Source organism: Papio anubis, chromosome 5 (assembly GCF_008728515.1).
Source record: "Papio anubis isolate 15944 chromosome 5, Panubis1.0, whole genome shotgun sequence".
Classification (NCBI taxonomy): Eukaryota; Metazoa; Chordata; class Mammalia; order Primates; family Cercopithecidae; genus Papio; species Papio anubis.
In genome coordinates, this window is record NC_044980.1 from 172780459 (window position 1) to 172807848 (window position 27390).

Consider the following 27390-nt stretch of genomic DNA (forward strand, 5'->3'; position numbering starts at 1 on the left):
TCTTAGGAGAAAGTATTCCAGTTTTCGCTGTTAAGTATGATGTAAGCTGCAAGTTTCTCACAGATGCCTTATCCAATTGGGGAACTTCTATTATTAGTTGGCAAGAGTTTGTATTGGGAATGGATTTTGGATTTCGTCAATGCTTTCTCGCATCTATGAGATGATTATGTGGTTTTTCCTTTAGTCTATTAATATGATAAATTGCAGAGGTTCTGTAACTGCCACTTCTGTCTAGTTCTAAAACATTTTCATCACCCCCAAAGAACATTTCATACTCATTAAGCAGTTACTCACTACTACCCTCTCCTGCCATGACAACCAGCAGCCTGTGCCTTTCTCTATGGATGTACCTATTCTGGATATTTCATATAAATGGAATCCTGTGGCATGTGGCCTTTCTGTCAAGCGGCTTTCACATAACATAATGTTTCTGAGGTTCATTTATGCGGTGACATGTATCTGTGCTTGATTCCTTTTTATGGCTGAATATAGTTCCACCAGGGCGTCTGTATCACAGCCATTCATCCATGCATCCATATGATGCATATGGTTTGTTTCCTTTACATATTGAAGATAGTCCTGCTATGAACACTCATGAGCAAATATTTGTTTGAGGATCTGTTTTCAGTTATTTGGGGCACGTAACTGGGAGTAGAATTGCTGGGTCATTTGGTAATGCCATAGTTGACTTTTTGAGGAACCGTCAAACTGTCCTTTCACATTCCCACCAGCAATATTGTTGCGTTGTTTCCAGTTTCTCCAATATCTCGCCAACACTTTTACTGTTTTTCTGTTTTGTTGATTATGGCCATCCTAGTGGGTGTAAAGTGGTATTTCATTGTCTTGTGATTTGCATTTTCCTAATGACTAATAATGTGGAATATCTTTTTATATTCTTCTTGGCCATTTGTGTGTCTCTTTTGGAAAAATGTCTATTCAAGTCTTTTGCCTGCTTCTTAAAAAATTGGGTTATTTGTATTTTCTTTGTTAAGTTATAGGAGTTATTTATATGTTCAGAATACTAGACTCTTACAGATATGTAAATTTGTGAATATCTTTCCATTTATTTACATTTTCTTTAATTCTCTTAACAATATTTTATAGTTTTCAGTGTGCAAGTCTTTCTTCTTTTGATTAAATTTTTCGTTTTTTGTTTCTTTTTTTTGAGACAGAGTCTTGCTGTGTCACTCAGGGTGGAGTGCAGTGGCGTGATCTCGGCTCAGTGTAGCCCTTTGTTATTAACTAAAAGTCAACTGACTAGTGACCTTAATCACATGGGAAAAAATCCTTTCTGCCATATAAGATGCCTAATAACCTAACTTCCCCCTGCGTCCAGAGGTTCCTGCCCCACCCAAGGGAAGGGCATAAGTACCACAGAGCGGGAATCCTGGGGCCACCTTGGAACCCACACAATGGAAACACAGCTCAGCAATGGACAGGAAGAAGCCGCTGACACCCGCAACATGGACACATTCCAAACGAATCACGCCGGGTGAAAGCGGAGGGACGGATGAGCTCAGTGTCCTCACTGGGGTGAGGCTCTCACGAGTGTTCACATAGGCTGACACACGTTGTGTTTACTGTACACCAATCACACAGCTGCTCGAAAAAAGAGGCCTATAAAACCTGGTGTTTGATACAGTTATTGGAAAACGTTTAAATGTGTTTTTCAACTGTAATTTTCATGAAATCTATATATAGAGATCAATCATTTCTCATGAAAACAACACTGGAACTGATGAGCTATAAGCACAAACTACACGCCAATGTCAAAGACAGCATGAAAAGAGAATGAAAAAATAAATCATTAGTAACTTATAGTGACTATATGTAGAAATGACAATAGGTTCGATATACTGGGTTAAATAAAATATCTTCTTAATGGTAATTTCACCTTTTTAACGTGGCTACTAGAAAATTTCAAATTAGGTTACGGGCCCTCACAGTATTTTGACAGGACAGAGCCTGCTACAGATCTGACTACCCTGGGAGGAAAGTCGGGGAGGGACAAGCAAGGTAAGTGACATCCTAAGGATAGGAACAGCCCAGCCAGGACAGGGGGACTCAACAGGGGAGGTGTTCCCACCCCCTAACACACCAACAGAGTGAAGACCAAAAAGCAAATGAAAACCAACCAACCAAACAAAAAGAACTGTTATAGAAGAAAAGAGACTTAAGAGATATAAAAATCAAATGCAACATGCGGGATGTGGATCTTTCCAGATTTGAACAAACCAACTGTAAAAAGATATCTTTGAAGTAATGGGGGCATCTGATTACAGACTGGCCACCAGATGACACTAAGAAATTATTATGAATTTTATGAGATGTGTCAACTGGCAGGAAGGTTGGGCAGACAAAGCCCCCATCAGTCCAGCAGGAATCCGGATTTCTGTGTCTTGGATTGGCTGTAAGCACCTAATAGGGTTGGGGTGGCGATCGAGGCAGATGGGCCGAGCACTGCAGCCCTGGGAGCCGGGAGACGGGCGTGCGGTGATTCACATTCTTCCTATTCTGTATGGTGCTCTTTGTTTGTGTGTTTGTTTTCTGTATGAAAAGGTTGAAAAAAAGAGATTCTTTCTCCCTGAAAGTCCACTGGGCCTGGATGCGGTGTGACCCTGAGGTGTCCTCCCCGCTTTCGGAGAGCAGGGCCCCTGGGCCTTCCTCCCTGTGTGAGCCGGATGGGGAGGGCAGCCGAACGCGCCGGGCTTGGCGCTCCTCTCTCTCCTCATTAAGGTGAGTGGCAACACCACAGATCGCGTTCATTATCTGAAATGTGCGTCTGTCAACGGCACTGCTCATGAAATTGGTTACAGCGCAATAACCTAATTTGTTCCTCTTTCTTATACTCGTTGTTTGCAAAATAGAAGTACATTTTCCCCGGCAAACGTTTCAAGAACGGTGACATGCAGACACTTAAGGTCCTTTTCATCATCCAAAGTACTAATACACTTTGGCTGCACCCAAGTGGAAGCATCTGCACAAATCACAGGCCATGGGGGCTACGCTCCAGTCCCGGGAACAGCTGTCACACTCTCGCCTCACCCTTCTCAAATCCCTTCCACAATCCGCCTTGCGCACGTTCACAAAAACCACCGAGCGCACCATTTTTTATTCTCAAGGGGCTTGTCAGCCTGCTGGTCAGAAGTGCTAAGCTGGAGAAACCCCCTGTGGTCAGGACACTGCCACTTCCCAGGTGACTGATGGGCCCTATGGTCAGATGCTCCAGTCCTGGAAAGTGGGAGTTTGTCACAGGAGATGCCATCTTCCTACAGGGCTCCGGAGCCCATCTGACCTTCTCCGAGGATTCCAAGCCAGCCCTCTCTCCCCAGCCCACGTGCGGTGGCGGTGGCCAGGGCGGTGGCACGTGCCAAGTGACCTGCTGCAGCTCAGAGCTGTGGCTTCTCCTGGTTCCTCCGCCTGCCTCTCTTGTGCTTCAGGTCTGCTGAAGGTTGACAGGGAAACCGGGGAATGGCTGGTGAGGAAGGCCTAGTGCCCTCCTGTACCGAGGCCATGCTTCCCCTCTGCCTGCAGGATGGCGACCAGCGTGGGGCCCAGTGCCTGTTGCAGAGAACAGCCTGGAATCGCAGGGCCTCTCAAGCTAGGGGCCTTGACCTTGGGTCCTCCCTCCTCTCCTTCTCCAAACACACATTCTCCAAGCACACACGTGGTCTGACTCCTGTTTGACCTTGGAGAGCAGCTGGGGTATCGCGCCCTCCTGCCAGCATCCCTGGAGCTGACTCCCACTGCAGCCTTCACAGAGACTTGAGCTCAGGGACACCTTGAGGGACCCTGCAGGGAGGTGCCCTGAGGCCCAGGGGCCTAACTTAGTGGTCCCCAAACTGAGAAGGGCGTCTGCAGAGTAGAGACCAACAGGAGGTGCATGAGAAGCAGACATGGGAACTCCTTACAACATGACTGTGAAAATGACTGTGCTATGTAACATTTGCTACATGAAAAGCTTACCTGTAGCGTACACATGTGTCAAAAAGCACAACAAACAGACACCTGCAGGCCCGCCACCCGGTGAGGCAGTGCCATGTCAGCAATCACCCATGCATCCTCCCTGCCCACAGATCCTCCCCTGCCAGGTCCCCACTATCTGGAAGATTATTAAAAACACTTATTTATTTATTATTAAGGTAGGACTGACAAATAAAAATTGTATTTATGGTGTACAATGTGAGGTTTTGATGTATGCAGACATTGTGCAATGGCTAAGTCAAGCTAATTGACCTATCACTTTGCATACTTACCATTTTTTTGTCATGTAGAACTTTTAAAAATTCATTTCAAAACATTTCTTTCCTAACTATTCAAAAGAACTCACTAGAGATGCTTCCTGGGCCTGATATGTTCTGTTTGGGAAGCCTATTAATGATACATTCAACTTATTTAACAGAAATAGTATTGTTCAGGGCTGGGCGCAGTGGCTCACACCTGTAATCCCAACGCTTTGGGAGACCAAGGCCGGTGGATCACTTGAGGTCAGGAGTTCAAGACCAGCCTGGCCAACATGGTGAAACCCCGTCTCTACCAAAAATACAAAAAATTAGCCAGGTGTGGTGGCGGGCGACTATAATACCAGCTACTCAGGAGGCTGAGGCAGGAGAATTGCTTGAACCCGGGAGGAGGAGGTTGCAGTGAGCCGAGATCGCGCCACTGCACTCCAGCCTGGGCAACAGTGAGACTTTGTCTCAAAAAAAAAAAAGAAATAGTATTGTTCAGGTTTTCTATTTCTTCTTATGTCAGTCTTGGTAAGTTAGGTCTTTTGGGGTTTTTGTACATTTTCTCTGACATATATCAAATGTATTGGTATGAGGTCCTTCATAAAAACCCCTTGCTATCCTCGCCACACAGGGAGAACTTGCAGCGATGCCCTTTCTCCCTCCTGATATCGATCGTTTGTGCTTTCTCTTTCTTGGTCTTGGTTGGTCATGCTGGCGGGCAATCAACTTTATTCATCTTTGAAACAGGTATTTCTCTGTTTATCAATCCCCATTCTCACAAGATGAAGTTTAAGGAGAACTTGGCACACCCTGCTTGATAGGGAGCACTCAATAAAAATTCTATATTTCAAAGCAACACTTAGCTGCAGGATTTCTGAGTAACACCAGGGCAACAATATCCTAAGAGCCTGAGGGTTCCCAGGACCTGACTCCACCCCAAAATGTGGAGCTGGGTGTGCTGCCCCAGGCTGGTGTCGGTGAGGCTCCCCTCAGACCTCACCACGGGGCAGGGCTGCTCTCACTGACGTGCGCCTGTGGCCAGCCTGCCTCTGATGAGCCTCCTCGGTCAGTCCCTCTGCAGCACGATCCCATTCCTGGAGAGTCCCATCTGGGGACTGCGATTCAGGGTCAGGAAGCAGGGGTGCCTCAGGCACATGGGAGCTCTCTGCCTCGCCTCCCTCAGCCAGCAGCCACACACCTGTGAATCACTCAACAATGGCTGGGACAGAGGGGAGCCTGAACCCCGGGACAGCAGAGGGAAGCAATGGCTGGATCCAGGGTGCTGCTCAGGGCAGTGGTGGCCTCTGACAGTGGACCCAGGCTGGACAGAGAAGGCCTGGGGTTAACAGAGAGGCACTCCTGGCTAAGCCCAGCTCAGGCCTGAAACCCACGGCTGCTTAGCACGTGTCTGTTGGGTGGTCCACGTGATGGACAGATGGGAGGCTGTGAGCAGAGAGAGGCCCACAAAGACAGACAGTGAGAGCAGTCCACACTCAAAAATAGCCCAGACTGTCAACAGCACAAACCCCAGACAGCAGGCTGAGCTCAAGGCCCACACTGGCTGCATGGCCCTGGGATGCCCCCTTGTGTCCCTGAGCCTCAGTTTCCCCATCTGTAAGTCGATGGCAACTGCTGTGGGAATTACCTGAGGCCACAGGTACTCAGCCAACGGCACTGTGTGGGTGTTTAAACCGTCACAGACAGCAGTGGTCATTTTACTATGTATTATTTAGCCAGATTGGCACTTTTGAATACTGTCTGGATTTTAAAACAAACAACTAAACAATTTCCTGACCAAATGACCCGGGTAGAGATTTTCTCTGCAGGGGCATTAATTAGCTGATTCCAAGAGTCTGCACTCCGTCCCACCCTTAGCGACATCCACTGCACGTAAAGCAGAAATGCACCAATTAGGATGCTGCTGTGGGACTGGAAGGCCTTGAACTGGCAACAGTGGTGCCAGTTAGCTTATTCAAAATTAATAAACCAAGGTGACCCCTCCCTTCCCTCCCTCTCTTCCTCCCTTCTCTTCCCCTCCCCTCCCCTCCCCTCCCCTCCTTCCTTCTTTCCCAGATGGGATCTTGTTCTGTAGCCTTGAACCCCTGACCTCAAGCGATTCTCCTACCACAGCCTCCCAAAGCGCTGGGACTTCAGGTATCAGTGACCTCGCCTGGCTCATACTAAATTTCTTGAACATGCATTGAAATTGTGGTTTTGTAGAAGAATTTCTGTGTTCTTTTCTTTTGAGACGGAGTCTTGCTCTGTCGCCCAGGCTGGAGTGCAGTGGCGCGATCTCCACTCACTGCAAGCACGCCATTCTCCTGCCTCAGCCTCCCGAGTAGCTGGGACTACAGGGGCCCGCCATCATGCCCGGTTAATTTTTGTATTTTTAGTAGAGATAGGGTTTCACCGTGTTAGCCAGGATGGTCTCGATCTCCTGACCTCGTGATCTGCCCACCTCGGCCTCCCAAAGTGCTGGGATTATAGGCGTGAGCCACCGCACCCAGCCAGAATTTCTGTGTTCTAGGGTGATGCTGATGTCTTGATTCCTGTAGCTTACTCTTAAATGGCTTAGTAAAAATAATGAGCAAATGTTCCAAAGTGTTAAAAATTGGGCCGGGCGCAGTGGCTCACGTCTGTAATCTCAGCACTTTGGGAGGTCAAGGCAGGCGGATCACAAGGTAAGGAGTTCAAGACCAGGCTGGCCAACATGGTGAAACCCTGTCTCTACTAAAAATACAAAAATTATCTGGGCGTGGTGGCACGTGCCTGTAATCCCAGCTACTCGGAAGACTGAGGCAGGAGAATTGCTTGAACCGGGACCTGGGAGACAGTGGTTGCGGTGAGCCGAGATTGCACCACTGCACTCCAGCCTGGGCTACAGAGCAAGATTCCATCTAAAAAAAAATTGATGGATTTATTTAACAGATGAAGAGTGCACCGTTCTTTATGGAGCTTTCCAAGTAGAAAGGCTGCAGACATCTCTAGGTCCCGGAGACCATGGCAGCCCCTCAATCCAATCCTCCCCTTGCTAAAAGCCAACATGGACCAAGCAGGAGAGTGAATAACACCACCCATGCTCAGGCCCACGCCCCCAGCACCCACACCCACGCCCCCAGCACCCATGCCCACGCCTCCACCACCCATGCCCACGCTTCCAGCACCCATGCCCATGCCTCCACCACCCATGCCCATGCCTCCAGCACCCATGCCCATGCCTCCAGCACCCATGCCCATGCCTCCAGCATGAGAGGGGAGCGAATAACACCACCCATGCCCATGCCTCTAGCATGAGTAGGAGACAGGGTGCGCCCTCCTCTAACTGTTGCAGGTGAGGAAAGAACACCCCAACCTTCAGAACCGGCTCCAGGGCCCCCACTGGCATTGATGGGGTGTGGGCTCAGGGAGAAGCACTGTGGGAATGAGGAGAGGGGATCTGGGGCCAAGAACTAAGGAAAAAAGAAAGTCCTTTAGCCAAGTGTGGTGGCAGGTGCTTGTGGTCTCAGCTACGGAGGCTGAGGTGGGAGGATCGCTCGAGCCCAGGAGTTGGAGGCAGCAGTGAGCTGTGATCGCACCAGTGCACTACAGCTGGGTGACAGAGCGAGACCCTGTCTCTAAATAAAAACAAGAAGAAGAAAGTCCCACCCGACATGGGGAAACAGAGCACGCCTAGGGGTGGGTGTTGGAGCACTGGCGGCTGGGGAACTGAAAGGAGACAGCAGTGGAGCCCGGAGGTGGCTGTCTCAGGAAGGCCCTGCTTCTAGGGGCCAGGCATGTGGCCTGGAAGTAGAGGCAGCCTTCAGAGGCTTGCCAGTAACAGACAGGAAATAGCAAGCCTGGATGTTCAAGGACCTACGGAAGCAAAAGTGAATTGTAAACTCAGAAAACACAAGTCCACTCCCGCCTCCCAAAGGACAAGGAAAATGGTGCACTTCACTCCGCCAACAGGAGAGGGGACTCTTACACTAAGAAACCTACTATGGTTCCCAAGCCCCCAGCTCCTGCCTACAGCCATCTGTTATTACCAGTCCAGGCAAATTAAGACATTGCTAAATTAACAGATAATATCCATACAAAGCCAGGATAAAGCGCCGACACTAATCCCTCCCACAAACCCCCAATTTACAAAGGGAAAAACTACACAAGACACCTCAACCTGAATTATGTAACACCGTGGTCTGGAAGTTTATTACCTAATGCCATGGCCTGGAAGTTTATGTCCCCCAGAATTTATACATTGAAACGCAGTCCCCGGTGTGACGGCATTTGGAGGGGGCCTTTGGGAGGTGATTAGGTCTGGAGGGCAGAGCCCTCATCAATGAGATGAGTGCCCTTAGGAAAGGGGCTCCTGAGAGCTCCCTTGCGCCTTCCTCCATGTGAGGGAGTGAGGAGAGGAGCCATCTGCGAACCAGGATGCAGCCCTTACCACGCACCTTGATCTCGTACCTCCAGCCTCCAGAACTGTGAGAAATCGTTCTGATATTTTGTTAGCGCAGCCTGAACAGATGAAGACACACTAAAAATTCACACACATGAAGAAAATCCCTAAATTATACATTTAAAAAACTCAACAGAAATGAACCCAAAAAAAGGTAAATGTGAAATTAGAGTTGCCTCAACTCATGAAAGAAAATGAGGAAAAGACCATCATCTCAGAAATGAAGACTGAATTAGAAAATCTCTTAGGGAGAACGGATTTGACTAAAAGCTTAATAGTGTTCATTAAGGAAATGAATGAAAACAACCATAAAACAAAAATAAAATTCATAGAGAAAGCAATCTAGAAGATAGATGGAAAAAAGATCTAACACAAACATATTATTGGCATCCCTGAAGATAAAAGGTAAAATAATGGTACATAATTAACATTTAACACTATAATCTAAGAAAATGTTTTAGAAATAAAAGAAGACTTAAATCTGCATATTCAAAGAGTCCGCCACATACCTGAAATCAGTTCCAAGACAATGCCTAGTAAAATGATTAGACTTTAAAAATAAAGAAAAAAAATTCTTTGGAGCTCCAGAAAAACAATCAAGTCACTTACAAAGGAAAGAAAAGCATGTTTATATCAGACATCTTGTTGACAACTTACAAGCAAGGCAACCCATAACAACATTTTTAAAAATTTAAGGAAGGACAGAAAGTAAGAGACAAGGATTTTATAACCAGCCAATCTGTCCTTCAAGTAGCAAGAGTATAGAAAGCAAGCAGGAAATACAGTACGCACGAGTCTTTCTTAAGGAACCATCAGAAGCTAAGCTTTGTCCAGTCAAAGGGTGACTGGGAAAACTTTGGCAAAAATAAATATGAGTAATCAGAATCCAACACCACTGTGGCAGGCAGTGTCTATGGCGCTCACCCACATGATAATCTCTACCTCTTGGTGTTCACACATTTGGGACTGAGTGGGGCTTTTGACTTTCCTCCAACCAATAGACTATGGCAAAGATGAGAGGATATCACTACTGGGATTATGTTACGTTGTTCTATCATGTATGTCACCTCATACGATGTTACGTTTTGTTATGTGATGACTCTCTAGAGACTCTGTGGGCTTGACAGAGTAAGCAGTCATGTTGGGGCAGCCCACGTGACAGAGAACTGTGGGTGGTCCCTAGGAACTGGGGGTGACCTTTAGAAGTTGAGGTTGGCCTCCAGCCAACATCTAGTCAAAAATTTAAGCTCTAAATATAACTACAAAGAACTAAATACTGCCAACAACCACATGAGTGGATGAGCAAATCCTTCCCTAGCTGTCTCTACATGAGAACCTAGTCCTGGCCACCACCAGCAGTACTCAGCTAAGCCATGCCCAGGCTCCTGATCCACAGAAATGATGAGCTAATAAACATGTGTTGCTTTAAGCCATTAGGTCAATGATAAATCATTACACAGCAACAGATAACTAATACAATGATATCAAAACATACTACAGGCTGGGCGCGGTGGCTCACGCCTGTAATCCCAGCACTTTGGGAAGCCAAGGCGGGAGGATCACTTAAGGCCAGGAGTTTGAGACCAGCCTGGCCAACATGGTGAAACCCCGTCTCTACCAAAAATATAACTCAACCGGGCATGGTGGTGCATGCCTGTAATCCCAGCCACTTGGGAGGCTGAGGCAGGAGAATCGCTTGAACCTGGGAGGCAGAGGTTGGAGTGAGCCGAGATCGCGCCACTGCACTCCAGCCTGGACGACAGAGTGAGACTCTGCCTCAAAAAACAAACACACAAACAACAACAACAATAAAAAAGTGAAATTTGGGGGAAGGCGAAAGTTCTATGCAGCTTTTTGACTGTGTGGGGGTCAGCATCCCCAACCTTCTCACTGTTCGAGGGCCAACTGTAATTGCTAAGCTGTATTCCATTGTATGGACATATATCTTGTTTTCTTATTCACCAGTTGATGAACAACTGCGTTGTCTCTACTTTCCTGGCCACTATAAGCAATGCTGTTACGAGCGTTTGTGTACAAGTCTTTGGTGGACATTTCATTGTTTCCATTTCTCTTAGATTCCTGGGAGCGGGGGCCGTTGGTTCATACGGTATTTGTATGTTTAAATTTTCAAGAAACTGCCAAACTGTTTTCTACATCATGTCCAAGTGGGACTTATTTCAGAAATGCAAAGATGGCCTAGTGTTAATATTCTTACTGTTTACCTCACCCTAGTCCCAGACCTGATACCTGATATCGGGAAATCCATCGCTGACTCATTATGTTAATAGCACCAAGGAGAAACATCAGATCATTGTCTCCATACATGGCTCCAACAAAGGTCAACACCAATTCTGACTTTTAAAGCCACCCATAAAATACGAGTCAATGGATATTCCCTTATCTATCTATCTATCTATCTATCTATCTATCTATCTATCTATCTATCTAATCCATCTATCTATCTCTTCCCATCCTGAAGTCAGCATCTTTCTTAATAGGGGAAGCATTAGAGGCCTTTTTACTAAAGTCAGGAACAAGGTAAGGAGGCCCACTACATCCAATATTTAATACTGAATTGGAGTTATTCAGCCAATTTAATAAGATAAAGGAAAGCATAAAAATCAATAGAGAAGCAGTAAAGCTATTTGAATTTGTAGATGACAGAATGACTGAGAGAATCAAAGATAAGACTAACAATAGGCCGGACATGGTGGCTCACGCCTGTAATCCCAGCACTTTGGGAGGCCGAGGCGGTGGATCATCTGAGGTCAGGAGTTCAAGACCAGCCTGGACAAGATGGCGAAACCCCGTCTCTACTAAAAATACAAAAATTAGCTGGACGCGGTGGCAGGTGCCTGTAATCTTAGCTACTTGGGAAGCTGAGGCACGAGAATCACTTGAATGTGGGAGGTAGAGGTTGTGGTGAGCAGAGATCACGCTACTGCACTCCAGCCTGGGTGACAGAGCGAGACTCTGTCTCAAAAAAATAAAATTAAAAAATAAATAAATAAATAAATAAAAGACTAACAATAAAACTAAGAATAAAAATTCAGGTAAGACAGAAAGATATAAAATAACATACACAAAACAGTAGTCAATTCAAAGATATAATTGAAAAAACCATTTATAGTAGCAACACACAAGGTAAAAACATTCATGAATAAACTTCCTAAGAAATATGAAAAACATATATGAGGAAAACTTCAAAACACTCCTAGAAGTAGCCTTGAACAAATGGAAAGATCTCTCTCGGTTTTGGATAAGATAACTTAACTTCATAAAGATGCCAGTTATCCTAAAGTTAATATATAAGCCTAATATAAACTTAATATGATCTCCTTCCCGACCCAAATACCAGCAACACGCTGCAATAGCCAGGAAATCCTTGCAGTAAAAAGCAGTGGAAGGAACTTGCCCACCAGATAGTAAAACACAACAAGGAGAGTCGAGCCCAATCTCTCTCCTCTATTGCAATGGGCTTGAATAAAATCTTCTTTGCCATTATTTATTATTATTATTATTTTGAGACAGAGTCTCGCTCTGTCACCCAGGGTGGAGTTGCAGGGGTATGATCTCAGCTCAGTTCACCAACCTCTGCCTCCCAGGTTCAAGCAATTCTCGTGCCTTAACCTCCCAAGTAGCTGGGATTACAGGCATGTGCCACCACACCCGGCTAATTTTTTATATTTTTTGGTAGAGACAGGGTTTTACCATGTTGGCCAGGCTGGTTTCAAACTCCTGACCTCAAGTGATCCACCCATCTCAGCCTTGCAAAGTGCTGGGATTACAGGCGTAAGCCACTGTTCCAGGCCCTCCTTGCCTTTAAATATATATATTTTTTCTCTCTCTCTTTCACCAGTATGTGAACAGATGGAATAGACAGACCTGTGAGACAAACTAGAAAGCCCAGAAACAGGCCCAGGGCTTGGATGTTTAGTGTATGATGAAGGTACCTTTCAGATCACTGGAGGAAAGATGACCTTTTAAATAAATGGCACTGGGATAGAGTGCTAGACATTTAGAAAAAGATTAAATTGGATCCACAGACTAAGTACAAAACTAAACAAATATTAGAAAACACAGATGATTGCTTTATAATTGGGCTTTTCATAGTTAGAAAAGTCTAACTATGATTCCAAATCTATGTGAAAAGATGTCCAATTTCATTTATAATAATAGAAATATAAATTTAAAATACACTGAAATACTATTTCTCAGCTCTCAAACCAGCGAGGCTGTGAGGAAACAGAAGACGCTGTGATACACTGGTGGTGGGAATGCAAAATGGTGCTACCTCTTGACAGGGAATTTGGGACTAGCTAACAAAATAAATCCATATTCACTCCTACTTCTAGAAGTGTGTTCTAAATAGACACCTTTGCAAATATTAACAATATAGGTGCAAGGTTATCCCTTACTCCATTATTTTAAATGTAAAAAGGCTCAAAAAACACAAAATGTTCATCCACAGGACATAATTTGAATAAACAATAATAGTACAGCCACAGAACGGAATGCTATGTGAGTGTAAAAAAGAATGAGGCAGGTCTCCACGAACTGGTAAGAAGTTATTTTCAGGACATACTTCTAATTGAAGAAAAACAAGGAGCTGCATGGCCAACTTTTGTGATAATGCTTAAATGACTTGTTTTGCAGAAAGACACACAGGAAGGATAAACCAGAAAATATTTTAAATGGCTACCAATGGTGTGGGAACAAGGAGGAAGACGCAGGGGTAGGATTGAGACCTCTAAGGATAGCTTTTTAATAGCTTTGACCTTTAAACCACGTGTTTTACATACTCAAAAAAATAAAATTACATCCTAAAGTCCAAAGGAAAAAAACCTCCACATTGAATGCAAGTAGAAACACGCGAAGCTATCAGTGTGTCCGATTGATAACATAATCACACAGCGCTCTGCCTGCACACCCGTGGAAATCCCGATGCTGACCTAGTAGGTTTTGGCTGGCTTTGGTGTGGATGCAGTAATTCTGAAACTATTTCGGGGTGCATTGTAGGGCTAAGTAAATGATTAAACATATTCATGTTTGGGGGAACCAGGTTCTCACTGCAGGAGAAAGGGAATGGAAATATTAATTTTTGGTAAAAAACAAAGGTGTCTTGGCTTGATCCACTGACAAGGCCTAGAGGCAGCGAGTGCACGCCCCACACTAAGCCCGGGTCCCACGCGAGGAGCCAAGGCCCCTTGAAGAAATGGCTCTGGGTCTAGGTCCAGGTACCAGTGAGAGCCGGAACCACCCCAGAGACTGGCGTGGACATGGCAGGAGGGTGCAGACCCCGGCCTGAAAAGCGCCAGGTCCCGGGCAGGGCCCACACCTGGCGGCCTGCGGGCTCCTCCTGCCAGTCCCGCCGGCCTTCCCTCTCCCGCCCCGGCAGTGCGCCCACCCGCCGCCAGGGGCAGCCTTTCAACTCCAACCTCCAACCCCAGGGCTGCCCAGGACATCCCGACCCCGCACGGACTCGGCTCCAGCTCCGCCCCTCCTGCCCTCAGGGGTCTCACCCACGCTGCTCCCCCGGCTACCCGTCCACCACAGCACAGGCAGGGCTCCCCGCTCGCTGGGGACAGCCTCCCTGACCAGACAAACGCTCCGCCGCGCCCTGTCACCGCTCCCTCTGCCCCAGTCACCCCACTGCATGTTCTTCCCAGCACGCACTCTTGGCCATGTCCTTGCTTTTCCCTTTGATTCCTTGTTGGCTGTCCCCTCCCACACCAGCTAGCGAGCATGTAGGGGGCAGGCAGCAGGCGGCACACAGTATGCGCTCAATGAATGCGCTGGGCCAGTGAGTGGACAACCCCAGTCCCCCTCCGCCAGTCGCCGGGCACAGTGGCTGCACTACGGCTACTGGAGCCAGTCCTACCAGAGGTGGGACCCCAGCGTTGCCACTCCATGGTCCCGCCCCTCTCTAAGCCTCAGTGACTCCACCTACCTGGCAGGCAGAGCTTCCCAGGACTCTTCTCAGGCTCCCGGGGCTCGGTGGAACTTCTGTCTCCCCCACAGCTCCAGGAGGCAGGAGGTAGGGGCCGGGACGAGCTCCTCCATCACCCCGACTTCCCAGCTCTGTCTTTCTCAGTTCCCCACGCCCACGCAGAGCATGGGGCGGCGTCCGCAGCACCCTTCCCCAAGCCCCTCCAAGCATCGCCTTCCCAATCTAAATACAAAGAGTGGACCAGGTGGTCCCTTGATGCCGTCCGCTGTCACTGCGTGAGAGACACACCCAGGACGCCCAGCAGACCCCACTGTTCTCGCAGGCCCTCTGAGAGTAGTAGCACTGGTCCTTTCCTCAAACCCGATCCCATCCTCAAGGGCGACAGCACCGTCTTCCCCCAGGCGCAAGGTCCTTTGCCTTCTGTACCTGCACTGGCAGGTCTGCCTTACCGTCCCCATTTCATAGAGAGGGAAACTGAGGTCCGGTGCGGGCGGAGGCTTTGGTCCAGGCTGGCTTTTCCTGCCACTCGAGCGGGTGAAAGAAGCTTGCTCTTGGCGCCCAGCAGGGGCTGGGGGCGCGCGGCCGAGCCGGGTCTCCCGCCAGGTGGCCGGGGGTGTGCCCTTAGGGTCCCCTCCCCGCCACCCCTGCGCCTCCAGTCCCAGCAGCCGCGCGGACCCCGCCCCTGCTGACCCCGGCGCACGCTCCCGAGCCGCGCGCAGCCTCCCGCCACCTGCCGACCCCGCCACGCGGACCGCACACTCACGTGCGCCGCGGCCCCCGGCCCCGCCGGCCGGCCACGCGCACTGTCACCACGCGCGACCCTGTGCTCCGGGTCAGGCCCGGGCGTGTCCGCCAACGGCCCGGACACCCGCCGTCCCCGCCGGGCTCGCTGCCCCGCACCCACGCCGCGACCTCGCCCGCGCCCCGCGCCCCGCGCCCGCCGGCAGCCCTCCCAGCCCCGCGAGCCCGCGCCCTGGCCCGCTCTGCCAGCTGTCCCCGGCCGCGCACCACTCACCGACTCCTGACTCCCGGCGCCTGAACCTGCCTGCCCATGCCAGCGCCAGAGCCTCGGGTGCCGCGGGACCCAGGGCGCCGCGGGCCCGCCGCTGCCGCCGCCGCCGCCGCCGCCGCCCGCTCCCAGCGCAGCCCGCACGAGCGCTTGGCGGCGGCCCCAGAGTGCAGCGGCGCGGCGCCCCCTCGTGGCACTCGGGGAGCGCGGAGCGGCGGGTGGAGCACCACGGCCGCTGCACACCGGGGCCTTCCGCGCCCAGGCCGCGGGGTCTCGGCCAAACGTGCCCCCTGCGTTCAGGCCTCCGCGGCGGCTAGCCCACCGCGCCAGGACCGCCAGCTCAGACCGTCAGACGCTGCCCTCCGGAGCGTGGACCCTGGCGGACTCTGCGCCCGAGCTGCCTGCCCCAGCCTACCCCTCACCCGGTGGGCCTCTGGCGCCCCAAAACCCAGTTCACCCTGTCTTCTCAAGACTGGGCCCGGCCTGGTTCTCTGGGCTGGCCTCCTGCCATGGCCACCTAGGTTGCCTGTGTCCCCGAGTGGGACATCCCTGGATAAGCATCCATCAGAGGATGAGGAAAGGGCACCCCCTCCCCCGCACCCCGCCACCTTCTCGGTGCTCTCCTGTGGCTCCCAGGGAGGGTGGACGCCACTCTGAAGACACCAGGGTGCTGGGAGGATGGCGATGCGTGATTTCACTTATAGAAAGGGAGAGGGGTTCTACCAGGATCCAGTGGCCTCCTTGAACTGGGTCCACCTTCAGTGAAAGTTCCTTGGTTGGTTCCAGCATAGAGGTCAGGACACCTGTCCTCTTGTGTCCAGAGTTTATCCCTTCCGCTGGGTTTGTGGTCTCGCTGACTTCAAGAATGAAGCTGTGGACCTTGGCAGTGAGTGTTACAGCTCTTAAAGGTGGTGCGGACCCAAAGAGTGAGTATCCGCAAGATTTATCGTGAAGAGCAGAACAAAGGTTCTCCAGCACTGAAGATGACCTGAACAGGCACCTGCTGCTGGCTGGCCAGGGGTGGGCAGACAGCTTTTATTCCCTTATTTGTCCCCGCCCATGTCCTGCTGATTGGTCCATTTTACAGAGTGCTGATTGGTGCATTTACAGTCCTCTAGCTAGCCAGGAAAGTTCTCGCAGTCCTCACCCAACCCAGAAGTCCAGCTGGCTTCACCTCTCGCTCTGCTTTAGTCAGGACCTGCCTGATGAGATGTGGCCCAAAACTCAACCCAACCAGCTTGAGCAAAAAGAACTTACTGGCTTGTGGATCATAAAAAGCCAAGGTTTGCTGCTTAGAGGAATAGCTAGATCCAGGTGCTTAACCTGTCTGCATAGAAACCGGCCTCCCCTATCTCCCAGTCTTTCTGTGGCAGAATGGCCCTAGGTTAACACCTCAGAGAGGGCACGTCTGCCTGATAGTTACAAGGACGGCCTGCGGGTGCCACACACAGGCTCCGAGGAGCCGAGCTCAGGCCATTTCCGCAGACCTAGGGAGCAAGAATAACAGGCCTGGGTGTTGTCTCGGTAGAGCTGGGGCAGAGTTAGCCCTGTGTCAGCTTTGAGCATGGAGCAAGGTGCTGTTCCAGGCGTCCCTGAAGGCTGTTTCTGGAAGAATGGACAGGTTAAAAACCAGAGTCCAGCCCATTTCTTGAACTGTTAGAGAAACTGAGTCCTGGGGAGAGTGGACATCTGCCTACGGCTTACAGATGTATTAGAATCAATGTGGGCCGGCTAGGCTGGGCAGTGAGGCAGCAGGGCTGGGGCCAGGGCCAGGGCCAGAGGCTGATCCTAGGGAGGGTGATGTCTGAGACCAAGGATCGGGTGTGGGGAAAGGGAGGGGGAACAGAGGCGGGCACTTGGTCTGGGGTGAGCGGTGTGCTTCCAGCAGGTAGACAGATGCACCTCAGGGTGCAGGCACTGGGCCACTCCCTGCATCTTCTCTGATTATCACCCTGTGCCCCTAAGCCTCAGGTCCAGTCCCAGAGTGCCCCCTGGATGAAGCCAGGAGTCTAGGAGGAGAGGCTGCAAGAGGGACCTTGGAAGAGCTGACCCACTCAGCTGTGTTGTTCTGGAGTCTGGGCAGCACTGAGCAGCCCTCCTAACCGAGCGCGGCCCTCCTAACCGAGCGCAGCCCTCCTAACCAGTGCGGCTCAGCGGGGTGAGGCCAGTCTTTCCCCAGCCCACCCTTGCTCTGTGAGCAAAGGCTTGCTGTGCCCTGATAAAGCACTTTCTCCAGCAAGTGGCTGGGGCCACTGAGGTATGATTGTCCTGCTGGGAGCAGGGCAGGGGATGCTTAGATGAGACCAGAACAGCTGGAACATGGGTGTGGACTAGCTCATGGCCATAGCTCCATGTCCCACAGGGGCGAGGGTGGCAGAGCTATGCTCTGGGACGAGGGAGAAGACTGTGTCCCCTGAGGTCTCCTGCGTCCTCTCCCTGCCAGACCCACCGCTGCCGAGAGTTGGGCCTGTGCTGAGGAAGAAGCATGAGCTGCAGTCGCGGCCACCACCGGGAAGGTCTTTGAGCCTCGTGGCCAGTGAGGAGTTCTGCCCTGAGCCCCCAGCCTCGTGGGACCCTGGCTGCAGGTGCCACCACTGGACCCTGGGAGGCATCTGCTCCCGCCCCCTCAGAGCCCACCCAGGAGCACCCTCTAGCAAGGAGCCTCTCCTGCCCAGCCCCTACCCAGCCCGCCCAACTTCTCACTCCAGAACATGCCCCGGGACTAATCCCTGAGTGAGGGCACTGGGACAGAGGGTGAGCCATCCCTAGGGCCGTCAGCTCAGTCTCCCCTCACCCCACCACTGCCCTGAGACATCTATCAGGTGGACACTTACCCAGGACCTATGTGTGCCGGGCATCATGCTGGGTGCTGGGAATACAGCAGAGAGCCGGACACGGGGTTCCTGCCCCCTGGAACTCACAGTTTAGAGAAGGGAGGCTGAAAACTAACCTGAAAGGCTGAAAACAGTGTTTACTGTTTTAAACAAAAGAGTAAAAGCAATCATTTCGGAGAGCGCCAAGTGCCAGGAAGGAAGCCATACTGGGGAGGTGGTTGAGTGCGGCGGGCTGCTTTAGAAGGGAGGGCCCAGGAAGGGCCTCTCCAGGCACATCAGGTGAGGAACTGGCCACACAGGGTCTGGGAGACGGACCCGGGGCAGAGGGAACAGCAAGGGCGAGTCCCTGTGGCTGGCATGGACTTTGCATCGTTTTTGGAAAAAAAGAGACTGGAGAGTGGCTGGAGCCAAGGTGGAAGGGCACAGGGCCAGGCAGGGTGTCCAGGCGGGCAAGGAGCTGGATCCTGTCCTCCAGGTGTCGACACAGGGGCAGGTGTGGCCCAGCAGGAGGGGGTGGTGCCGTCCCCAGATGTAGGGGTCCTGACACCCACGAGGCCTTTCCCAGCACCTTCAGCCCCTGCGTAGCTGCCCCTGTCCTGGATGGCACATCCTGCACACAAGTGACTCTGGGAGACCTGAGTGTGCCCCACCAGCTCAGCACTGGGTTAGTGGGGCTGGAGTCCTCGTTCACCGGGCATGGCCATGAGGGACAGGCAGCAGGCCCAGGAGGAGGTGGCGGGCAGGGGAGAGCTGATGAGTACAGACCTGGGCAGGGGACAGGGGGCAGGGAATGGGGCAGACCTGAAGGCTGTGTCTTGGGGGAGACGCCATAGGACTGGATGATGGAGAGATAGGAGAATGTGTGAGAAGTGACAGCAATGGCAGGGGTCCTGGCAGGGTGAATGGGGCACCTTTCCCAGGAGGGCGAGGAGCCCCTTCAGAGCAGACAGCACCTGCTGGGACTGTGGAGCCAGGGGCATGTGGAGGAGGTCTGGAGGCAGCAGGACCTGTGGATGCTTGCCTGGTGTGGGTCCTCAGGGAGGAAGGAAGGACAGCATGGGCTCCAGCAGCTGCAGGCACGTATGCAGAGCAGGAGCCTGTGAGGCCCTGCAGTACGTCTGCCCCGGATGCTTGGCACAGCCACAGCAGGTGACTCAGGGAAGGGGCACCAGGCAAGGCTGCTGAGCAGGATCACCAATAAAATCAGGAAATAATGAAGACAGAACTTTGGGCTCTGGCCAAAGCATTTTATTAGCCGACCCGTAACTCGTCCATTCTTGGTCTGGTGAAAACCCTCCAAAGTTACTGCAAGGGCAGAGCTCCAGGAGAAGTCACCCTATAGGCAGCCACTGGAGGGGGCCACATTTAATTATCCTTTACAGTCCAGGGCTGCCAACCCACTGAGCCTGGGCTGGGAGGAGCAAGAGAGGGGGGGTGTGTGTGTATGGACGTGCACATGTGTGCATGCATGGTATATGCAGTATGTGGATGTGCGTTTGTGTGAATGTGTGTTGTGTTCCATGCAGGTGCATGCAGAACATGTGTAATGTGTGTGTGCTATATGCTTGTGTATGTAGTGCTGTGTTTTGTGCACGTGTGTGTGCTGTATATACGTGATGCTCTGTGCATGTGTGATATATGCATGTGTGTGTTGTGTGCTGTGTGCATGTGTGTGGTGCTGTGTGCATGCTTCTGCTCTATGCATGTGTGTGGTGCTGTGTGCATGTGTGTGGTGTATGCATGTGTGTGCTGTGTGCATGTGGGTGTGCTGTGTGTATATGTGTGGTACTGTGTGCTTGTGTGTTCTGTGCGTGTGTAGTATATGCATGTGGTATGCTGTGTGTATGTGTGTGTGGTGTGCATGTGTGTGGTGCTAGGTACGTGTGTGTGCTGTATGCATGTGTGTGCGGTTTGTGCATGTGTGTGCTGTATGCATATATGTGGTACTGTGTGCATATGGTATGCTGTGTGCATGTGTGTGTTGTATGCACGTGTGTGGTATTGTGTGCGCGTGTGTGGGGGTAAGTGTGGGTCTGATCCCGATCTGGACTGGCCCAAGGATGAAGGAAAGCATCATAGATGGGATCCCTGGAAGCAGAGGTAGAGATGTGGGTGCAGGTTGTTTATGTGGGAGGCGATCCCAGGTGACCAGCCTGGTGGAGCCCCTTTGGGGAACTGCAGGAAGCATCTCGGAATTCTGCTGGGCAGAGGATTTCCCCCATGTCTCCTATGCTTTCAGGTTGCTCCTGCATGAAGGCTGAGGAGACTTCCAGGACTTAAGAAACATTTCAGAGGCAGAAATGCAGGATCTGGACATGGTCACTGCAAGGTTCCAGCTCAGAGCCATTTGCTCAGTGTGCTGAGCGCAGGCGGAGAGCTCGTGGTGCAGGTGCAAACCTTGCTGGCTGTGGTGCACCTGTCGGGACACTCAAGATTCCCTCAGGTCCCGCATTAAGTCCACGAGGTCACCTCCCTCCTCCACCACCCCTGCTCGGATCCCCTCACCCACAGGCAGTAGGTGGTGTATCCAGGGGTGACCTGCAGTGTTGGAGCACGGGTAACCAGGCTCTCCTTGGGCCATGCCCATCTATGTTTATAACAGGACATGGAAATGAGAGGGGCCTGTGGCTCCTCTGAGTCCTAGACATCATCCCCTCACCCAGTCATGCTTCACCAGGAGGGCTGGGTGCCCCTGCTGGCAGGGACTCCTGGCCCCACCTGCTGAATCACTGGCATGAGCGGTCCCAGGTGTCCTAGAGCATGGGTTTAGGTTTGGAGAGTCCTCCTGGGTCCTGGGGAAAGTGTCCAGCAGAGTGAAATCTGCAGGCACAGGAAGCGCCTCTCGAAGGTCTTCAGCCCCAAAGCTTGGGGGAAGTTGAGACTCGATGGGGCCGTCAGGTTGTAGCTGGGGGCCGGGGATGTAACCTTCCTCTTCCCTACAGAGTACCCCAGAGCACCTGTCACACTCAAGGTTTCCTCTCTCCAGGGCTGTCAAATGTCAGCGTGTGTGGAATCACCTGGAATGCCTAGGAAAAGCCAGCAACCTAGGCTCAGAGTGGGGTTGGGGTCTGGGTGGCCCTGCACTCGGTATCTGGAACAGGTGGCCCAGGTGTAGCTGATGCAGGCTGAAGACAGGCAAACTCAAGAAATGCTGGTGTACGGGGATCCAGGCTTATCATCCCCATCTGTGGTAGGCAGAATAATGACCCCTAAAGAAGGCCACTTTTTAATCATCCCCAGAACCTGTGGCTATGTTACCTTAGGTGCCCAAAGGGACCTGGCGGGTGGAATTAGGTTATGGATCTTGAGATGGTGAGATGATCCTGGATTATCCCGGTGAGCCCAGCGTCATCACAGGGGTCCTTACACGTGGAAGAGGGAGGCAGAAGGCAATCAGGGAGGCAGTGATGGGAGCAGGGTCTGGGAGATGCTGCCCTTCCGGCTTTGGAGGAAGGGGCCATGAGCGGAGGAATGTGGGTGGCTAGAAAATGCCAAGAAACAGATTCTCCCCAAGGGCCTCCAGAAGGAACCAGCCCTGCTAACACATTGCTTGCAGCCCACTAAGACCCACGCTGGACTTCTGACCCACAGAACCGTGCTGCTTTGAGCCACTAAATCGGTGGTAATTTGCAACCACAGCAATAGGAAAGGAAGGCACCATCCCACAAGAGAGGCTGGGAAAATCGGGCGACGGGTGCAGGCAATGCCCAAACCTCCCACGTCTCTCACTGGCTGCCCGTGTGGGTGGGAGCCTGTGGGACTGGGCTTGGGCTACTCCCCTCCCCAGAGCCAACAGCCTGGCTGGGCAAAGTGGTCGTGAAGCAGTGCTGGCCTCCCCCGGGAGCTGGCTTAAGGCGCACGTCCCCTAGACCCCTGCCCAGACTTCTGACTCAGAGGCTTGGGCAGGGCCAGGGAATCCGAGTCTGTTAGGTGCCCCAGTGGTTCTAAGCCCAGCCAAATTCGGGAGCCACTGTCTCAACTGATTCCTTCCCGTGCGTTATGGCTGGGCCTGTCGCTTTTCCCAGGGGGCCTGCAGATGACTGGAATGTGCCACAGGCTGTCAGGGAGCAGAGGTGCCCATGTCCTTGTGGGAAATGGCCAGGGGTGCCCGTGCATGCTTATTCAGCACAAGTGAGGCAGGCACCTTGGCGAACAGGCTGGACGCCTGGGCATACGTGTGGCAAAGTTTTAGGCTTACAGGACAGAAAACCTCCAAGCAACAGTGAGCAGCTGCCGTGAACGTCGGCAGGAGGTGATGCAGGGAGCTGAGGTGCTGCGGGGAGCTGAGGTGCTGCGGGGAGCTGTGGCGAATGTGGTGAGTGTTTCTGGTGGGCCACTTGTGTGTGAAGAAGCACTGACTGGGGCTGGGGGAGGAGACCCTGCAGGGCTGCAGAATCCCCGGGCTGAGCACAGCCCCTGCAGGGCTGCGACCTGGGAAGGTGTGTGGACCTGGGGCCTGTCACCATCTGAAAGTTCTTAGTAATCTGATCTTTGAATCTGTGTTTGCTAAGTCCACTGGGACCACGGAGCATGCTTGTGAGGAAGCACATTCGCGCTGTGTGTCCACGCGACTCCTCGCTTGCCTCATTCACACTTAGGGCTCAGGATGCCCCTGTACACAAGGTGCTGGGGCAACTGTTTCGGGCCTCCCAGACTCAGGCAGGTTCCAGGTAAGCACATTACTGGACTGCTGAGTCAGCGGAGCACTGACAGCCCCAGGGCCAGGCTTCCTGCTCTAACCAGAACTTGCTTCAGACAGAGAGAAGGCAACGGTGTCCTGAAAACCACGAATGGCCACGTGACCTGATCATAGCCCTTTTTTTTTCCCCTCCCCCTTCCCAACTTTTATTTTAGGTTCAAGGGTATAGTGCGGGTTTGCTGCATAGATAAATAGTATGTCGTGGGGTTTGGTGTGCACTTTATTTCATCACTCAGGTATTAACACAGTACCTGTTTTTTTTTTTTTCCTTAAATTTATCTTCACTTTTCTCCCACCCTCTACCCTCAAGTAGGCCCCAGTGTCTAGTGTTCCCTTCTTGGTGTCCACATGTACTCAGTGGTTCGCTCCCACTTATGAGAACATGTTGGCCGGGCGTGGTGGCTCATGCCTGTAATCCCAGCACTTCGGGAGGCCGAGATGGGCAAATCACAAGGTCAGGAGTTCGAGACCAGCCTGGCCAACATGGCGAAACCCCATCTCTACTAAAAATACAAAAAATTAGTTGGGTGTAGTGGTGGGCGCCTGTAATCCCAGCTACTCAGGAGGCCGAGGCAGGAGAATTGCTTGAACCCGGGAGGTGGCGGTTGTAGTGAGCCGAGATTGCACCACTGCATTCCAGCCTGGGCGACAAAGTAAGACTCCATCTCAAAAAATAAAAATAAAAAAAAATAAAAATAAATGAGAACGTGTGGTATTTGGTTTTCTGTTCCTGCATTCATTCACTTAGGATAATGGCCTCCAGCTGCATCCATGTTGCTGCAAAGGGCATGATTTAGTTCTTTTTTACGGCGATGTGTATTCCATGGTGTACCACATTTTATTTATCCAATCCGCCATTAAGGGGCACCTATATTGAGTCCATCTCTTTCTATTGTGAATAGTGCTGGGATGAACATATGCATGCATGTATCTTTATGGCAGAATGATTTATTTTCCTTTGGGTATAGAACCACTAAAGGGATTGCTGGGTCGAATGGCACTTCAACTCTTAGTTGAGAAATATCCAGTTGATTTCTACAGTGGCTGAACTACTTTACATTTCCACCTATGGTGTATAAGCATTCACTTTTCTCTGCACCCTCCCCAGGATCTGTTATTTTTGATAATAGCCATCCTGACTTGTGTGAGATGGTATCTCACTGTGGTTTTGCTTTGCATTTCTCTAATAGTGATGTTGAGCATTTTTTCATGTAGTTGTTGGCCATCTGTATGTCTTCTTTTGAGAAGTGTCTGTTTGTATCCTTTGCCCATTTATCAATGGGGTTATTTGTGTTTTCCTTGTTAATTTGTTTAAGTCCCTTATAGAATCTGGATATTAGACCTTTGTCAGATGCATATATTTTCCTCCATTCTGCTTGTTTTCTGTTTACCCTATTGATAGTTTCTTTTGCTGTGCAGAAGTTCTTTAATTAGGTCCCGCTTGTCAATCTTCATTGCAATTGCTTTTGGAGCCTTTGCCATAAAATATTTGCCGCAGCCAATGTCCAGAATGGTATATCCTAGATTTTCTTTTAGGGTTTTTATAGTTTTAGGTTTTACATTTAAGTCTTTAATCCATCTTGAGTTGATTTTTGTATATGACATAAGAAAGGGATCTGGTTTTAATCTTCTGCATATGGCTAGCCAGCTATCCCAGTGCCATTTATTGAACAGGGAATCCTTTTCCCATTGCTGTTATTGTCAGCTTTGTTGAAGATCAGATGGTTGTATTTCTGGGTTCTCTAACCTGTTCCATTGGCCTGTATGTCTGTTTCTGTAGCAGCACCATGCTGTTTTGGTTACCGTAGCCCTGCAGTATAGTTTGAAGTTAGGTGGTGTGCCACCTCTGGCTTTGTTCTTTTTGCTTAGGATTGCTTTGGCTATTTGGGCTCTTTTTTGGTTCCATATGAATTTTGGAATAGTTTTTCCCAATTCTATGAAAAATGTCATTGGTAGTTTGATAGGAATAGCACTGAATCTGTAAATTGCTTTGGATAGTATGGCCATGTTAACGATACTGATTCTTCTATCCATGAACCTGTAATGTTTTGTGTCATCTCTGACTTTGAGCGGTGGTTTGTGATTATCATTGTAAAGATCTTTCACCTCCCTGGTTAACTGTACTCTTAGGTATTTTATTCTTTTTGTGGCTATGTGAATGAGATTGTATTCTTGATTTTGCCCTCAGCTTGGATGTTATTGGTGTATAGAAATGCTATTGATTTTTGTACATTGATTTTGTATCCTGAAATTTTGCTGAAGTTGTTTATCAGATCCAGGAGCCTTTGGGCAGAGAATAAGAGGTTTTATAGGTATAGAATCATCTTCTGAGAAAAGAGATCATCTGATTTCCTCTTTTCTTATTTGGATGCTTTTTCTTTCTCTTGCCTGATTGCTCTGGCTCGGGCTTCCAATACTATTTTGAAAAGGACTGGTGAGAGAGGGCATCCTTGTCTTGTACCAGTTTTCAAGGAGAATAGTTCCAGCTTTTGTCCATTTGATATGATGTTGGCTGTGGGCTTATCATATTTGGCTCTTATTGAGGTATGTTCCTTTGATGCCTAGTTTGTTAAGGGTTTTATACATGAAGGGATGTTGAATTTTCCCAAAAGCCTTTTCTGCATCTCTCGAGATGATCATGTGGCTTTTCTTTTTAGTTCTGTTTATGTGATAAATTACATTTATTGAGTTGCATATGTTGAACCAACCCTGCATCCCAGGGATAAAGTCTACTTGATCGAGGTGGATTAGCTTTTTGATACGCTGCTGGATTTGGTTTGCAAGTATTTTGTTGAGAATTTTTGCATCTATGTTCATCAGGGACATTGGCTTGTTTTCTTTTTTTGTTGTTGTTGTGTCTCTGCCAGGTTTTGGTATCAGAATGATGCTGGCTTCATAGAATGAGTTAGGGAGGAGTCCCTCCCTTGGCCTTGATTTTTTGGAATAGTTTCAGCAGGATTAGTACAAGTTCTTCTATATGTCTGGTAGAATTTGGCTGTGAATCTGTCTGGTCCAGGGATTCTTCTGGTTGGTAGGTGTTTTATTACTGATTCAATTTCAGAACCCGTTACTCGTCTGTTCAGGGTTTCCATTTCTTCCCAATCATAGCCTTTCTTACTAGGGTTGCTTCCCTGTGTCAGTCATTCACAGAGTCAAAAAACAGTGACTGAAAAGGAAAGGGGAAGACTGCTGCCCCTTCAGCTATTTGTTACCTCAGTTTCCTTTTTGGTTCTCTAAGTCTTCCAACATCTGTTTAGCCTTCCTTTCCCTGTCAGCCTTCCACACGCATCAGTAAGCTGCAGGTAGGGAGAGGAGGTAGAATGTGTGTGGGTCAAAGTGACAGTTGTACCTCGCTTAACACTGGAGACACCTTCTGAGAAATGTGTTAGGCGATGTTGTCATTGTGAGAACTTCATAGAGTGTACTCACACAAACCCAGATGGTACAGCCCACTAAGCACCTAGGCTGTATCGCAAAGCCGATTGCCCCGGGCCACAAACCTGTACAGCAAGTTGCTGTACTGAATACTGTAGGCAATGGTAACACAATACTAGGTGATTGTGTATCTAAACAAAACATATTTATCTACTGAGATAGGGTTTCACTCTGTTGCCCAGGCTGGAGTTCAGTGGCATGACCACAGCTCACTGCAGCCTCCAACTTCTGGCCTTAAGCGATCCTCCCACCTCAGTCTCCTGAGTAGCTGAGACCACAGATGCATGCCACCACATCCAACTAATTGTTTCATTTTTTGTAGAGATGGAGTCTCACTGTATCACTCAGGCTGGTCTTGAACTCTTGGCCTGAAGCGATCCTCCCATCTCAGCCTCCCAAAGTGTTATGATTACAGGCATGAGCCACCACACCTGGCCTGGAAACATGGAAAAGGTAGAATATAAATACAGTATTATAATCTTATGGGACCTCTGTCATATGTGGTCCGTGGTTGACTGAAATGCCATTATATGACACATGACTGCGGTTGCGTTAGCCTTATGCAGAGCTGCCCTGGTAAGAATGAAATATTTATGCATGTATAAGCTACACAAGACAAATTGTGTAATTTCAGTGATTCTGTGTAGGCATTAAATTCTATTTGCATTTAAAACAAGCAATGAACAATGTAAAAACAAACAGTAATGTTCATCTTACATTTTAATGATAACCTCATATTTTAGGTTTTATGTACTTAGAATAACATTAAATGGCACAAAAAAAAAAAAAAAATGCC

General features: G+C 50.0%; 1 protein-coding gene across 1 annotated transcript in view; it reads right to left on the reverse strand.

The window, feature by feature from the left end:
• The window catches only part of RASGEF1C (RasGEF domain family member 1C), a 105919-nt gene extending 90639 nt beyond the window's left edge, over positions 1 to 15280 (reverse strand). The window contains exon 1 of the mRNA XM_009209713.4: positions 14618 to 15280. Within this exon, the coding sequence (XP_009207977.2) occupies positions 14618 to 14827 (210 nt within the window). The 5' untranslated portion in view covers positions 14828 to 15280. The remainder of the gene's footprint in view (positions 1 to 14617) is intronic.
• Positions 15281 to 27390: the final 12110 nt, after the last annotated feature.